The sequence below is a fragment of the Plodia interpunctella genome, chromosome 2 (genome assembly GCF_027563975.2).
Source record: "Plodia interpunctella isolate USDA-ARS_2022_Savannah chromosome 2, ilPloInte3.2, whole genome shotgun sequence".
Lineage (NCBI taxonomy): Eukaryota > Metazoa > Arthropoda > Insecta > Lepidoptera > Pyralidae > Plodia > Plodia interpunctella.
Genome location: NC_071295.1, coordinates 864,446 through 882,498, shown reverse-complemented (window position 1 = coordinate 882,498; position 18,053 = coordinate 864,446). Strand labels below are relative to the sequence as shown.

General features: G+C 35.0%; 1 protein-coding gene across 1 annotated transcript in view; it reads left to right on the top strand.

The window, feature by feature from the left end:
• The window catches only part of LOC128675963 (uncharacterized protein), a 109,941-nt gene that overhangs the window by 78,130 nt on the left and 13,758 nt on the right, over positions 1–18,053 (top strand). Inside the window, exons 7-9 of the mRNA XM_053755823.1 lie at positions 576–754; positions 5,794–6,008; positions 9,867–10,005. Of these exons, the coding sequence (XP_053611798.1) occupies positions 576–754; positions 5,794–6,008; positions 9,867–10,005 (533 nt within the window). The remainder of the gene's footprint in view (positions 1–575; positions 755–5,793; positions 6,009–9,866; positions 10,006–18,053) is intronic.

Sequence of the window (18,053 nt, the reverse complement as noted above, 5' to 3'; positions counted from 1 at the left end):
CAGGTCGATTAATCATTTTATAAATATACATATGGTACATTTTTCTTATTTTATTTTAACGTTTCACTAACTAAATCATTATTTTGATATTTAAAAATATTAACTATCATTAGCTACTTTCACCGCCTATGTTAGTCTATTCTCGTGCCATATTTCACCAAAATCAGTCAAGTCTGTTACTGTATATCAGCGGCCCGTCCCGGCTTCGCCCAATATAAATTACGCATATAAACCTTCCTCGGGACAGGAATCACATTATCTATTAATGAAAACCATATAAAATTGTATCTAGTACATTTTGAGTTTCTCGAGCTCATACAGTCAAATGCGACAGACACTTTCTTTTATAATATGTAAGGATATAAATTAGTATAGTTTTACATTAATTTTTTTGAAGTGAATCTTCTTAAGCGTCTTTGTGCACTTTTTGTGATGGGTAAACAATTTTAAACTCGTGACCTGATCGAAAATTTGTTATACATCAATAATGTATCGTATCATAATATACACAACGTTGATATTCAAGTTTCTACTTCTACCGGCACACCCGGAGTGCAAGCCGTTTCTTTTTCAAGGTGGTGCGAGCAGCCAGCCCGGCGCTGCTGAGGGTCATTGTCCTCGGAGCATTACTGATCTACTGCACGACCCTCGTGATGTACGGCAGACCGACAGTGTTCACTTGCACAGCCAGAGTCTGGCTGAGGGAGGTCGGCTTCTGCCTCACATACGGAGCGCTCATGCTGAAGACTTGGCGGTGAGACCCTATTTTTTTGGATTGATAATTAACTAGTTAAAAGTAAACCTCGCGAATACAAAATATGAATATTTCAAAAACCATTTAACCGATTATGAAATTAAAAATTCTTAAAAATTCTATTGACAGATCCTATATACCTTTTAAATTTCATCAAAATCAGACCAACAACGGCTCGAAAATGTTAAGAGTTCAATAAATATATAGGGACGAATCACACAGATTGAGTTAGCCCCAAAGTAAGTTCGAAACTTGTATTATGGGATACATGCTCAACGATACTATATTTAATATATAAATATATAGATAAACATCCAAGACACAAGTCGATATGAAAAAGATCATTTTCCATGTTGACCTGGCCGGAGTTCGAACCCGAGACCTCCAGTGTTGCAGTCCGGCATGATGGCCACGAAGGTAGTTATGAAAGATTCCATTTTATATCGTGGTAGAGGTGTATGTTTGAAGACAAATCTATTTGTAAAAAGGCATATTACAAGTCTGACGATTATGTCTACGACAATAATGTTTGGCCCAAGCATGGTGCAGTATCCTCATAACATATGTAATTGATTTATGACATTATTACGTACGTTGTACATTTAGCTTTTATTTTTTGTGTGACAATTTTCAATAATTTTATTGGAAATACAACTTTTATTTTATTTTTTCATTCAAATTTTGACATTTTTAATAATGATGTAAATTCGTCCTCCTAATTTTTAATATATGTATAAGACCTATATTTGTTAATTGACGTCCTTGGAGAAAAGGCTGCGGTGAAGTTTGTTGCGCCGCTTCTTTTTCACCTGCGCTTTGGAAGCCGGCAGTAGACTTAGTTTAAGTAATGTTTTTGACGTTAATAAGTGATGTATATCATCCTCCTTCCAAATTGAATAAATAATTTTGAATTTGAGTTTGAATTTAACCATAGATTTAACAATAGTAGTCGTTATTAATAGAAAGTTATTTGATTTTGCTTCAGCTTTAATGATATTTACGTTTTTTTTTTACAATCTACAAACAATTACAAGTTAGTATAACTGTCTGTCAGTGTATATCTTCCGGATTTTATTCCGAGCCTCATTCCGTTGGACAAATATTAGACGGTTCCTCATTTCTTAGCGTTAATAAGATTTCTGTATTTGTGCTCAAGATTATACGGCTTGAAAATACAGACTTTTTAGAAAAGTAAAAATCCTTTGTAGAATCTACATGTATAGTTTAAAATCCAAAATCAAAATCAAATCATTTACTCAGAAATTAGGCCTTCACATGCACTCTTTCACGTCATACACTAATTTAAATGATATTTACCAAAGCTACAAACTACTAGCATTTCGGACCACTGCTGAGAAGAAATGCCGAAAGAAACTCATTCAAACAGTGTTGGTCCCTATTGCATAATAAAAGGAGAGGAAAGAAGAAGGGGAGGAAAATTATTCATAAATATAAATTGATGTATAATTTTTTATCAGTAATATAACAATGTAAGTACACAATGAAGTACATGGTCAAAAGGTATACTGAAACATATTATGATTGTGATCGAGTGCTGATGAAAGGAAAAAATCACAATCATAATATGTATATATATATTTTCAGTATTATTATATATATATATATATATATATATAGATAAAAGTAGAAAAATATGACTTTATGTCAAACAACAAGCAAGCCAACATAGTTCAATTTCTTCCAAGTTCTATTCAGTTATATTCAGCCAAGTTCTATTTCTTACCAACTAACAAACGATTTCGAATAAAAAAGAAATTTCCAATAGACTTATTGACGGACAGATGAAAGATGTTATCTTTTTAACTGGGATCCCTCGAGAGGGACCCAATATCTGTGCCATGGTTGATTCTGATGGAAAAATTATGAGAATCCCTACATTTTCGTTTACCAATATTTGCCCAAGGGAGGCGAGAAATGTAAAAAAGGTGGGCTCCGTTGAGTGTAATCATTTTCTTGATAATGTTTCTCTAGTAATGTCTGGACTAATATTTAGTCTATCTTCTATCCCTGTATTTCATAAAAATGATAAAATCTTGTACTGTCACTATCGCACTTTGCAAAATTTGGCATTGATAGAACGAGATAATGTTAGCATAAAGTATGATTTACCTTATTATGAAGGGGTAGCCTATATGGTGAAAGGTAACGCTCAGGTATTTTTATGATATAAAACGGAATCTCACATTATTTCTTATGAAGTGTGTTATTGGTAATACTGGTGCGAAATCAATTCAAACAATCGAACCTAGGACCCTTCGATCACAGACGGGTGCCTTAACCATTGGACCACCGCACCACTTCAACTGTCTATTGTCGTGACTTTTTTAATAAAATAAGATTTATTAAAAAGTTTTAACTCCAATAAATTACTTGATACAAATTACTGCAACGATTATCGTTTTATTAGCTGTCAGATTAATACCTCATCAATACCTATCGTTTTAACTTTATCGTTTTATCTTATAGTCAGTTTTAATGAGGAATGGGAAGACTTTTTGATGATCTTTTTCCTATCTACATATGTTCGTAGTTGCATTCGGACTGTGACGCGGTGAAGCCAACTCACAGTCAGTCTAAAATATACTATTAAATTTTAAAGATTCTGTCGTGAGATGGTTGTTTAACCAGTCACCTGCTAACGTCAACCTCTTTGACAATGCTTTTGTTGACTATCAGATATCAATGCTATGTGTTCCTCAGTCGCCTCGCATCTAATTGAGGATATAAAGTGCTGAGGAAGAAACGGGAAAACGCTCAGATGAGAGTGAGACACTACGATAGAAGAGAGAAACAGACGTTATATTTTAATCTTCTATTTAAATTAACTTTTAAATTCGCTATTGATTCGAAACCTTTTGCCATGTGTTTCTCAGTAGTACTATTTCTCTATATAAATATTGTAATTACTTTTAAACGTTCGGGTCGTGTTGAACCTTCAATTTACATTACTATCAGGCCTAAGTAAGCGATTGAGTAATAACTAATAAACCTAAATCAACACATCGAGTTTAAGACGAATTCGGGACTCAATTCAGAGAATTTGTATAAGAAAAAATATAGTAACTGTAAATTTAAGCATTTAAAATACGGACATTTGTAAATGAAAATTGACATCCATGAGAAAGTTGCGGTGAAGTTTGTCTTTTTCACCTGCGCTTCGGAAGTCGGCGGTAGGCTTAGTTTTAAATAAATTTTGACGTTAATAAATTATGTACCTATAATATTATAGGTATAAAATACTTTATTATACCACAAATTATTATTGTATTATCATCTTAAGTTAAATAAAGATTATTTAATTTAAATTTCGTGTTATTTAATACAATAGAACTTCGGTACCAAATTAATGCGTCTTTGAGATGAAGTATGCGACGCGATACAAACAACGGTTACAGAAATTCGTTTATTTCCGCAAATAAAACAAAATTGTGGCCGTCCAAATCAAAAGGGACCTTATGGCGCCCGGCACTTACGGCATTATTTCCGTTGTTTTGTATTCGAACAACGGCAACAAAGACCTAACTGCCAGCTGCCATAAGGTCCCTTTTTATTTGGACGGCCATAATTAATTAAGATTTACCGAAACCTGGGCTCCGACGCTTGGCGGCTGCGGAAAAAGCCGGAAAACATTATAATTTAATTGAGAAAAATAAATATTTAAGAGATAGAACATAAAATTGATTTGTTCGTTCTATCTAAAGTGACAGTTTAAAAATTTATGTCTTCATTCGTTGAGTCGAGTCTCTAGTTATGTCGAAATATTCATAGGAGTCTTATTACTGTGATACCTTTTCATTTCCCATTTGAAATGCTAGTATTAAAATTTACGGTTTGAGTCAAATGATTTTTTGATGTCTCTCTTTCCTAACGGGAGTGCAATGTTTCTCTTTTTAGTTCAGTGAGTTTTCGAATAGTTATACCAAAAGTATGTCATTATTTTATTAGGCGAATTGAAACTACATTTAAACCTGTATTTTGTACGAAAACAGTATGTTGTTTTTCACTTTAAATATCGAATTCACGTTTAAATATCGAATATGTTTTTATAACTCTACAATATGATTCGTTGACTTTAACACGCAGCCAATCAATCACATTGCGTTAGAGTTGTGATACAATGATTCTTTGTCATTTCTGGCATGTGGTTCCGCCCTAGAATAGACTATATATCCTGCCGTCGATATCGTACAAGGCGACTAAAGGACACATAGCCTAATCAACTATAGTTGCCAACGAGCGTTGACATCAAGCAGATTGTAAAATTACAACCAAATGTTCAACATTTTAAGGTATTTTTTTTACATTGATCGAGGTCAGACGCCGAGAAGCCCGGGGGCTTTTCGGCGTCTCAAGCCCGAACGCAACCGCAACATGCAGTGAGATGAGAAAAATACAGATGATCATTTATTGGCTGCATCTAATTGCGAAAAGATTCTATCCTTATAGCCTATGAATAGATGTCGCAGTTAATCGTTATTATAATATTTTATTTTTATTTATTTTGTTTAATATAAGGAACGCTGACAGTATTTACATATACATATATAATATTATGGTAAGTAAATTGTACCTACTTGCAGTTGAATTCGATACATAAACACCAGTTAACAGCGAGCACAACATTTGCCAACAATACAATTCGCTGTCGTAGAAAAAAAGTAGTAGATAAAACAGTTAAAGATATAGATGATCACAAAATTATGTATACGAGAAGTTATACAAAATTAAAAGTTGTGAATTAGAATAATTAATTGAAAGGAACATTTTCAATGATTATAAGTAATAAAAATCAAATCTAAGAATATTTATCTGAAAGTAAATGAAGTGTACTTATACAATTTGTAGGAGATTACTGTTGTAGCTGTGATATTTGTCATGAACAATGTAAATTTCAGGAATTTTGTTGTTTGTTTCGTCATACGTAGCGCATATTCTAGCTAGCGGTTTATGTGAGCCAAGGTTTGTTCTGATTGTGTGTAACATAACCAGGTAATTAATAAATCATCTTTTTTGGCCAGGATATCAGTAATCTTCCAAGTGCGGTCAGCTAAAGCGGTCAAGATATCAGACATGTACCTGCTCAGGCGCATCGGCGTAATCGTTGGCGTGGCGTGCGTCCTGCTCTCGATCAGGACGCTAGTGGCGCCGCCTGCCGTCATAGTCGGGAGAACTAAGGAGGATTTAAAGGCGTATTTGTGTAATACTGATTGGTGGGATCACTCTTTTACTACTTGTGAGTATTTTTATTGGCTTTTATTTAACTTCCATGTATGTATTAGTCAATTCAGTGTAGTGTTACCATAGAATTAGTAGGTACCGAATTAGGTGTTACCGAACTATAGATAGTTTGACAATCGATAGTTTCAATCGATAAAGGCCATACTATCGATAGGCCTATCGATAGTATCGATAACTATTTTACTATTGATAAAGAGAGATATAGTATCGAACTGGTATGACCAAAAGACTCTCGATAGCATATCTAATATTTTAGGGCAATACTATCGTTACTATTGTAACACAATGGATAGTTAAATATCGAGCGGCGACACTTATCCAGTCCATCGTGGATGGCCAGAGACAGTAATAATGTGTAAAAAAAATTGCTAAAAAGGCAGTAATAAATTCTTCTTTTTGTCATTATGCACGTGACGTAACAAATTGAATTAACGCATTCAGCATTTTTCCTACTTCGTTGTTTATACATTCGGAGTAAATTTTTAAACGCTAACCCCCTTATTAATAAAAATCTTATTCTCTGTTTAGTCTCGGAATAGTTATTCTTTGAATTGTCTCGTTCTTTCAATGTCAAATGCTGAAAAGAGAGAGAGAGAGAGGGACAAAACAAAGATTTACGACTACTCCAAGCCTAATCAGAGAATTAAATGTTTATTAATAAGGCGGAAAGTGTTTTAATTAACCCTAAATTGGATTAATATGAGTTAAATCTCGGTAATTGTTTCTGGAGGATTGTGTTCAATAATTAATTATATGATTAACTAGCTTTTGCCAGCGGCTTCGTCCGCGTCTGTTATATTGTGTCTGCTCGTAACTTATTTTTGTCAATATCTCGGGTAGCAACGTATCGCAATGTGATGTGTGATCCAAATTTTCAAGTCACTAACTTCAACAGAGTAGTACTTTTGTATAAAAGTTTTCCACCCCTTTCACCCGCTTTGGGGTAGAATTTCCAAAAATAGTCTCTTATTGGTCACCTACACTGTTCAGGGAATCTACATGCCAAATTTCAACTTCCTAAACTCAGTAGTTTCGGCTGTCCGTTGTCTGTCAGTCAGTCGGAGAGTTTATATATATTTATTGATTTATTAATACCATGGTGTATACCATGGTACCATTTTTCTTTAATTCTTCCTCTGCCTCTGCGGTCTGCTTTTCCCACAATTTCTTCTCTTCTTCTTCATAGTCGTATTCCTCATGACTGAGGCTCGTGGTTATTACGTAGATTGAAACACACACAACAACTTTCTTGGCATTAATAATGGAGTGGTTTTGCCAATGCCTTCTCAAGTTCACACACAAGTTAATAAGAATCAACCAGTGTGCAGGTTTCCTCACGATGTTTTCCTTCACGGGATGCAAGTGGTGGCCGATGAAAACTACTATACATGAGTCAGATTGGTTTACAAACTCATGTAGCGGGACCTTTCGATCCACAGGCGGGTCTTAACCATTACACCAACACATTTTCTTCTCTACTTCACAGATATTCTGTATCCTAATTAGACTATTGTAACGCATATTCTTCTTGACATACAGCGTTTTTTGGTTTGCCCCTTCTGCCAGGCTCGGACGGGAATGCCAGGCAGGTATTTGTTTCCTACGTAACTGATTGCATGATAAATGTCATTGTAATTCAGCAATATATTGCCGTTCCATTGGGCTATATCTTCAGCCAGAATTGTACAGAGAAGACTTCTTGTGGAGTCGTGTAGTCATGTAGTCATTGTACCTAAACTTCTGAGTTAGACCCGGATATTACCATTAATTTGTATTTAGATTGGTCCCGATTCTCGAGGGATGAAAGAGATGGATGAAAGTTTGTAATGATTGCGACGTGCGAAGTGTGTTTGTGATAAATAATTTTCTTTTATTATTCATAGCCAATTTTGGAAGTTTGGCGCAGATTAGCGCGGTCGGAGATTGTTGTTGCTGATTGTACTTTATAATGGTTAATTCCAGTAATAATTCATTCCGTAGGTACTAATATTTTGTACAAATATAACTAAACTTGTTTATAGTAATATTTCCTCATGGCTGAAGGGTCGTGGTCATTACGTGAAAAGAAACACACACAACAACTTTTTTGCCACTATTAATTGAGTGTTTGTATTAATCGAAAGATCTCACTACTATAGTAGTTTTCAGAGATCATGACTTGCTTCCGGTGAAGAAAAATGATGAGGAAACCCGTGCACTGGTTGACTGTTTAGTTCACTAGTGTGTTTATGCGACTACTTACTAGATGTCGCTAGGTAGTCGTAAAAGTCATATCTAGGCGACTTGAATAAAATCTGAAACTAGTGTTAGCGTGCCATTATACTCGAGTTATCAAAAAGAAGAATCAATGTTTCAGATGTACGTATCGGGTTCGCATTCGCAGTCTCAAAACTAGTGGACAAAAACAATAAATTTAGAAATTATATAAAATAAGTAAAAAGGCATATTAAAAGTGATGATTATGTGAACGACAATAATGTTTGGCCCAAGCATGGTGCAGTATCCTCATAACAAATGATTTATGACATTATTACGTACGTTGTACATTTAGCTTTTATTTTTATTGGAAATACAACTTTTTTATTTTTATTTGTTCATTTATATTTTGTTATTTTTAATAATGATGTAAATTCGTCCTATATTTGTTAATTGACGTCCTTGGAGAAAAGGCTGCGGTGAAGTTTGTTGTGCCGCTTCTTCTTCACCTGCGCTTTGGAAGTCGGCAGTTTAAGAAAAATTTTGACGTCAATAAGTGATGTATATCATCCTAAATTGAATAAAGAATTTTAAATTTCAATTTGAATTTATGTGGGGTTATTTTACGGCCTTCGAGTCCAGATGTCGTAATACCCCAGTGTATCATGTGGGGCACTGATTGCCGCAGTTCGGGGTAAACCCGACTCGTGTTTACCGCAGAGAATAGCGTTCCTGAACTGAGACAAGGGAAAGATTTACCATTTCCATTGTTTGGATTAATGGAGTAACTGAATCATCGAATATCGTTCGAATCTTACTCATGGTCAGCCACACACTGGTAGAATGTTAAGTTTATTTTTATTTAAATATTTTTATATATCTTTATTTCTTATAATAATTATGTAGTAACAATAGTGAAAATATTAAATGACTAGCTTTAACCCCCAACATAGTCATTTTTGGGTAGATTTTGAAAAAAAATATTTAGCCTATATTTGAAGGGGAATCTTTAACTACATGCGTACCAAATTTTATCAAAATCGGTCCAACGGTTTAGCCGTGAAAGCGGAACAGGCAGACAGACTTTCGTATTTATTACTATTAACACGGATAGATAAATCATCAGAAAATTGTAACGATACCAAAACGCAAAAAATAATAATACTTATTACCACGTCAAGAATTCTATACGGGTACTAAGTATAAGGTTTTTCATGTCTTGTCTGTCGAGATTTTCCAAATCTTAATAAAATACACATTACATTACGTTGCGCTGCGTTGCGTTGCGTTGCGCTGCGCGCGTTACTTTACATTATTACTCTTTGTAAAATCCACTTTTTATAGCCGTATAGTGAGTGTATAATTTGGATGTGCGCTAAACCTCGTCAAGAATTTTGCATATGCGATGTGCGAAATACAAAAATACATTTAAACTTTCGCGTTGCATAATTATTACATGTATTAAACGGCAGGTATTAAAGCCGCACGTATCTTTTTTATTTACTGAGTCAGTCAGTCAGTCAGTCAGTCGCCCAGCGACCACGGACCTTTGTAACAAAGCCCGAAACGCCTGGGTAATAAAAAGGTATGTGCGCGTTCAATACCTGTCGTTTAATGTATTATAAAAAATACGGTTTGTCCATTTGTTTGTCCCCAGTGGAAGTGATATTCCTGGTGTGGGGCATCCGTCTGTGCATAGTGGTGAGGAAGGCACCTTCGGAGTTCAACGAGAGCCGATTCATATCCATGGCCATCTATAACGAGTTCCTTTTATCTGTCTTCCTCAATATTTCTATGTAAGTATTGTCAAGCTATAAATATATTTTGGTCAGGTTTAACTATGATAGTTAAACTGGGTTTAAATTAATCTGCCCCCAATTAAAGGTGATAAGCTGAGCAATAATGTCGATTTTCTACCATTTATGGATAGGTTTATTGTATAAATTGTCAAATTATATACAAAGATTGGGAATCAAACTCGGGAAATTTCTGAGGATACTCCCTGCGTTTACCCTATGACATACCGCTTTTGTCGTTCTGAAATTCAGCATTTCCCCGTAGGGTGATTTGCACCAATCTGCGCGCCGCTGATGTTCAGACAAAATGGCGCACTTTGCGTTTTTCTGTGCACAGGTTAAAGTCAACGTCGAAGTCGACTGGTGCAACACACCCTTAGTGATTACAATAGATAAATTTGTTGTTTTTTTTTTTGTCAAGAAATCCCAAACAGAACAGGAACATGAACCAAACCCCAGAACTCTGCTATTTCTTTTATAATGAGTTATATTTTGACATTCGAGGCATTATAATTTTTATTTATTTAAATTTTTAGCGAATATTCGAGCGAATTGAGATTGGAAATAATTTTTAATAGTACTACGGATACATAAACTTTCAAAAACCGTTTCATCTCATAAAATATTCAGCACTATCCAACTAGCATAAAATGTTCGCTTTATCAACATCAATAGAATCTAATGAATAAAAAAGTACGTTAAAAATTAGCAATATTACTAGTAACTGCACTATTTATGTATGTTTTCAATTTTGTATTGAATATAAAAAAGTTGCCCTCCCGCTTCAGCCTGTTTCAAAGCAACCAACGCAGCGGATTTTGATGCAGTTTTCACTATTATATTAGATAATGTGTTTCCGAAGGTTTATAGGTACATACCCTGTATGAATCCGAGGCCGGGTGGAAATATGTTGAGACTTAAGGGTATATGTTGAGACCCGAAACATTAGTCGAGGGTCGCGGACACACGAGTTGTGATGTGAATCGTACTTTTTTCTTGTTATATATAGTGCTTTATACGACACCTGCCTACGACTATAATAAATCCATTAAAAAAAATAACGTTCAATAATTATTCACATTCGCAGTATGTAGTTCGTATTTTCAAAAATAGAATCATATTTATTGCCAGTCTGCACTATAAATAATTATTTAAAAAAAACAATCGTTACTATATTGATGTAACACGACGGAGTAGTGTTTGGATCTGTGTGGATATTTATTTCGACCGAGTTATAATTCCCAAGAGGAACAATGGATTTTCATACAATTTTTAAGGCCGCTTTTTGTTCCAACTTCAATTACGTACTTTCACTTAAAATTTCAAACATGAAATTACATTCTTTCAGATCAGGTGTCATATAATAAATATTTGAATAATTTTCAAAGGTTGAATATTTTTTTAAGTTGTAAAAAAAAAGTGAAAACTGTTGCCACTCAGTTAATCTGCGTTAGAAATACTTTCTCTTATTATGTCGATCTCCCAATCCCGTTTATCCTATTACGCAAATTGAAATCGGTCCTGTGGGTCCAAACTTCTCTCGAGAATCTTGCTTGCCACGGAGATTATCTCGTCCTGTTTTTGGATGGGACACAACAAATTTTAATTATTTACCCTCAATTCTGTTAAGGAGTTGGTTATCTGCGGCTCGTATTTCATGTCTGAATTGCATAGATAGATTAAAAGGATAATTGTATGATCTAAAATTTTAAAAATAATATCAATATTTTTATTTAAGGTATTAGAAAATTCTTTTCAAAAATCAAGTGTCTACTTATTATCGTTCCAGAGATTAGACTTTTGACAAAGATTTGAAAAGACCCTTGGGAATAAATTATTAGAAAGAATTATTTGCTTTATATATTATTAGAAAGAAAAAAAAAAACATTGTAAGAAACAATTATGGTAAGCCGATCTGGCATGATAGGGACCAACACTGTTCAAATGAGTTTCTTTCGGCATTTCTTCTCAGCAGTGGTCGTTCCGAAATGCCAGTAGTTTGTAGCTTGTGAGAAATAACTATAAATATGAAGATTGACGAGAAAAAGTGCCTGTGAAGGTCTAATTTCTGAATAAATTATTTGAATTAGGATTTGAATTTTGAATTTGAATTTAAACTTGACAAACACTGGGCGTAAACCTATCTTTGCTTATGTGTCCTTAGTAATTTCATATCACGACGACGTTCTAGATATAAATATATAGGGACAAGTCACACAGATTGACTTAGCCCCAAAGTAAGTTCTGTTATACTATACATATGCACCCTTTAGTGCTTACATCACTCACAGACTGCTGCATCAGCAGATTCGGTTGCGACGTTAGTCGCTAGTCCATTCCTTTCAGTTAGTCGAAATCGAGCTCCTTTCCATGCTAGACGGTTGCCTCAAATCAATTAATTCTTTTTTTTAAAAACCTATTTCCTCAACGCCGTATAACAGTTCGAGACTTGTGTTATGGGATACAAACTCAACGATACTATATTCTTATAACATATACATATATAGATAAACATCCAAGGCCCAGATCAATCTGAAAAAGATAATTTGCCATCTTAACCTGACCGGGGATCGAATCGGAGACCTCCAGTGGAGCAGTACGTCATTATACCACGGTCGGAGGTCGAAAAGATATTAATCGATAACGCGCACGAATCCTAAAAACAAAAGTACAAACTCTTTATCAAAAGTCATGTGATAAAATCACCAGAAATTGAAACGTTTAAAACGTACAATTTGTAGATTTTCACTTGTAAAATAGCCAATAGAATGCCCAGTAAAAGCTCAAGTGAAACCATTTGACAGCTCGTATGAACAAAATGGGAGTTAGTTCCAGTGAGATAAGTTCAAACGCTAGCTAACTGCGTTCCTCACTGCCTTATAAATTAATCCATTTTGCATACATCTGCATATTAACACTGCACGACCTACGGAGCAAAGAAAATAGGAGTTGTGGCAAATGCTCGAGATGATTGTAATTAATAAATAATAAATATATTAGCACAAATCACACAGATTGAGTTAGCCCCAAAGTAAGTTCGAGACTTGTGTTATGGGATACTAACTCGATGATACTATTTTTTATAATAAATACTTATATAGATAAACATCCAAGACCCGGGCCAATCAGAAAAAGATCATTTTCCATCATGACCCGACCGGGGATCGAACCCGGGACCTCTCGTCGAATTTGTAATTAAATTGTAATTACTAATACTAACACTATATATATCACTAAATATATATATATATATATATATAAACACTATTGAGTTTACGGGAAGGACAACATTGTAAAGAAACTATCTGATAGACTATTCAACTAAAATATATACGACTGATGAATGTCAGTAGGTATTTTTATTTAGGCAATTAGAATAATTTTAATTACACGTTAGCTATAACAGACTCCATAAGAAAGATAGATTGATAAAGGTATAAAAATATTACCATCGTGCTTGATATTATTTTGCACAGTTTATAGTTACCGTCAATTTTGACTGGTGCAACCCACCCTTAGACCTACTGACTTGATCCAAATGGATTGTATGGATTTTTTTCTTTTTCAAAAATACTTTTTCTTTTAAATTTACTGGTAAATAATTTTTGTGTAATATGAAAACACCGGTATCTTTACATAAGAAATGAGAATCGATTGGAAACGGCTATTGCGGCTAAGTTATATTAAGACATTGACTAATTCAGAAACTACTTAATGTTAACAAAGTCCAATTTTTATCATATATTATATCTCCTACATTCTTTTATCCGTGTGTGAAAGTACTTACTTGCTGAAACGTGCACTCTCAATATATTGGCATTTCCTCTATTCACTCTTACCACAACTTTGTGTTATTAGCCCATTGATGAGTTCCACGGCTGGGCAAAGGCTTCGCCTTCCATTTTCCACAAATCTCTGTCGACGCCAGCCTGTTGCCTTCCGCAGGAACCAATCAATATCGTCCCGCCATCTCTTTCGCGGTTTCCCTCTGCGCATACGCCCTTCTGGTACATATATGATAGCCAATAAGGGCCATCTCTCTAGCAGCATACGGCAAAATATCCAGCCCAATCCCACTTTAGCTTGGCCGACTTGGCGCCTACGTCTACAGTTCGAGTTTTGGAACGCAGTTCGGTTGTTTCTAATTGGGTCTAAATGAGTTACAACCTAGCATATTGCGCTCCATATAGCTCAAATGTACGACGGCGGTAATGTTGAAAAAATTATGAAAATTAAGAATCAAGAGCGTTCTTTCCACAGAGAATAGAGAAAAAAATGTTGTATACAGATTTTGAGACAACCTAGCCAGTAATTGCCAGAAATTTTGGTGCCGTCCAGTGTGATAAAAAATTTGTGCGCACGCAAAATAATTGGAAACGCTATTAGTCCAGTAAACACTAATAAATAAATAAATAAATATATATTAGGACAAATCACACAGATTGAGTAAGTTCGAGACTTGTGTTATGGGATACTAACTCAACGTTACTATATTATATAACAAATACATATTTTTTTTATAGATAAACATCCAAGACCCGGGTCAATCAGAAAAAGATCATTTTCCATCATGACCTGACCGGGGATCGAACCCGGGACCTATCGGTTCAGAGGCAAGCACTTTACCACTGTGCCACCGAGGTCGTCAAAAAATGAACAAATAAATGAGATGGCATTGTCATAATCAGTTCATAATATATGTATTATCAACTGAAAATCATATGATTGCCAAGATGTATAAGGGTGAGTTGCACCGTCAAATTTGACGTTGATTGTAACCTGCGTGCCGCTGACGTTTAGGCAAAATTGCGTTCTCTGCTTTTTTTGCGCACGTTAAAGTTGACGGTGCAACCCCCCCTTCAATTGACCTACGTTTCATTATTTTTGGTGAGTGGGGACGAAACCCCTTTGTTTTCACAAAGAGCGTTAATATGAGATCAAGATTAACATAGTCTTCGGTATTCCTTTGTCGAAAACAGAACAGTTTGCAATAAAAAATCAAAGAAAATAAAATAGCCGTTTAATCAGAAAACTTAATGTAAATAGCCGTTTAAAAAAACGGGTTGCACGGGTTGCACGGGTTGCACGGGTTGCACGGGTTGCACGGGTTGCACGGGTTGCATGGGTTGCACGCGTTGCACGGGTTGCATGGCAGAAGTGAAAACTTCAATATCAACCTCGGGTAAAAGCACAATAATAGCCTATGTTACTCCTGAAGGTTTCTTCTATCTCTGTGCCAAATTTCATCAAAATTGGCATAGTAAATAAATAAATATAAATAAATAAATATATCAGGACAAATCACACAGATTGAGCTAGACCCAAAGTAAGTTCGAGACTTGTGTTATGGGATACAAACTCAACGATACTATATTTTATAACAAATACATATATAGATAAACATCCAAGACTCGGGCCAATCAGAAAAAGATCATTTTCTATCATGACCCGACCGGGGATCGAACCCAGGACCTCTCGGTTCAGTGACAAGAACCTTACCACTGCGCCACCGAGGTCGTCCGATAGTAGTTGTTCAGTTTATTACATAGATAAATATTTTATCTATGTTTTATTCATTACAAACAAAAATACAAATCTTTTTTTCCTTATAATATTAGTATGGATGTGCATTTTTGATGTCTTAGGAATTTTCGATCAGGTCACGTGTCCTGACGCGAATTTAACATTTTTTACCGATCACAAAAGTGCACAACGACGCTAAAGAAGTTTTCACTTCAATAATTCTACTTACAGTTAAATACAGCGTAACACTGAACAGTAACAGAATGGAAACCGCAAACACTCGGAACCCGCTAATTCATACAAGTGACTGAGCTTTGCCGAACTAAAACATTTCAATTTGGACATACCGACTAAACTCGGCTTACAAATAGTCGGTTCAGTTGTTTAACTCAACTTTCCAACTGTAATCAACCTTCCAAAAATACACTTGTGCTACATGAGTTTGTATACCAATCTAACTCAATATAGTTTCAAATTCAAATTCAAATTCAAATCATTTATTCAGAAATTAGACCTTCACAGGCACTTTTTCTCGTCAATCTTTAAATTTATAGTTATTTCTCACAAGCTAGAAACTACTGGCATTTCGGAACGACCACTGCTGAGAAGAAATGCCGAAAGAAACTCATTTGAACAGTGTTGGTCCCTATCATGCCAGATCGGCTTACCATTATTGTTTCTTACAATGTTTTTTTTTTTTCTTTCTAATAATATATAAAAGTACATAATGTACATAGTCAAAAGGTATATCAAAAGAGGTTATGATTGTGATCAGAGTGCTGATTATAATATATATATATATATATATATATTTCTAATAACTTTATTGCAAATATGTGAATAAGAGAATGATTCTTGTACAACGCTGGATTTTCCCATGTAGGGTTCTCTTACAGTCAACCGGCTATAGTTTTCATAGACCACCAAGTGCTTACGGTGAAGTAAAACATCATGAAGTTTCACTTCACAGTACGCCGTGAAGTTTTACTTCAACGGTGTTAAAAATACGAAAATTTATATATTTGTAAGCTGATAAATATTTATAAGAAAAAGATTTATTTTAATATGAAAATTATTCACGATATTAGAAATGTGTTAATCGTTGCGTGCCTTTGGCCTGTTAAAACCCTCATCAATCTTCATCAACAGCTATTGAAACAAGCCTTCTGGGTCACAAGGTTAAAGTGTGGACCATGGAATCACCACGCAGGCCCATTGAGTACCTTTTGGAGGGTTTTAACAAGAACCAACGGCTTAACCGGCCTTCCAAAGCACAGAGACGCTCGATATAATATATTTTTAGTCACTTATCCAATGAACGGCCATTGTGATATCTGATAACTGTCTTAACCGCTACTAATCACAGGTCGAGCGCGATAACCACTTCGACATTAGCTCCTCCGAGCACTACTAATCATATTTTCGTGTTTCGTGTGACAATTACAATTTTAGCTTCGGTCTATTGCACATTGCCTTCTTTATAGTCAAACGTATAACAACTCTAAGCAGCGTTATGTAATAATAGGGTAGTTGCCAAGATCAGATAATTGTAAAAAATATGTATAATTTAGATAAAATAGATATATTTAGGATCATTATTATAATTCATAGACTGTAACAACGCAGCTGGATCTAAATACGAAGATTTAAAGTTGGTTTTATAGGCCATTTTCAAAAAGTATGAAATTATAAAAATAAATTTAACCATCATAAATAACAAAAATTTTTTAACAACTTTTATTAAGAAATCATCACCTTAAACGTAATATTTAATTTAGCTGTCGAACAAACATATCTTTCTTCGCGAACATTTTCGCACGTTGTGACGTCACTTGTTCGTGTCATTTGGTATGGAGCGTTTGGACGAGTCCAAAAATGTGTGATTTTATTTTTGTCATATCTTTAAAAGTATTGTCATTGTCACAGTATTTTTTTCACTGGTGTTTCTAATGATATAAGAGCCTTCTAATAGTTATCAAAACAAAAAATTGGCAACTATGCTGAATATTGACGAATCCTTAGGAACTCCTCTGCCGCGTCCGCTGTTCGCGATAAATTCAAAGACAACTGCACGGATTTTCATGCGGTTTCCAATAGTGATTCCTGAGGAAGGTTACAGTTATTATGTACTTTTACCCCATCAAAGCTGGGATGGGCCGCTAGTTTACTATGAATCTGGGCACTGACACCATACATCTATGTGTCCAATTCCGAATCTCGTCCCGAGCAAGCAAAATGGCGGCGGCACATCGCCGCAGATTGCGATACTTACATGTTTATTCAGTACGATGTTTACGAGCAGGCCACGGCTTCCATTTGTTTGTTTTGCTTTGTTACTTGTGTTCATTTTGTGAGATAGGCTTCTTTATTTTTGACTCTTTATTTACCACTTTCAAGCTGGTCAGGGAACTAAAGAAAAATCATAGAATAAGTATATGGTATAAGCGTGTGGTCCCGCCTTAGAATAGGACCACGTCGTCGTACGAGGCGACGATGTTTTCCCTTCACCGGAATCAAGTGGTGGT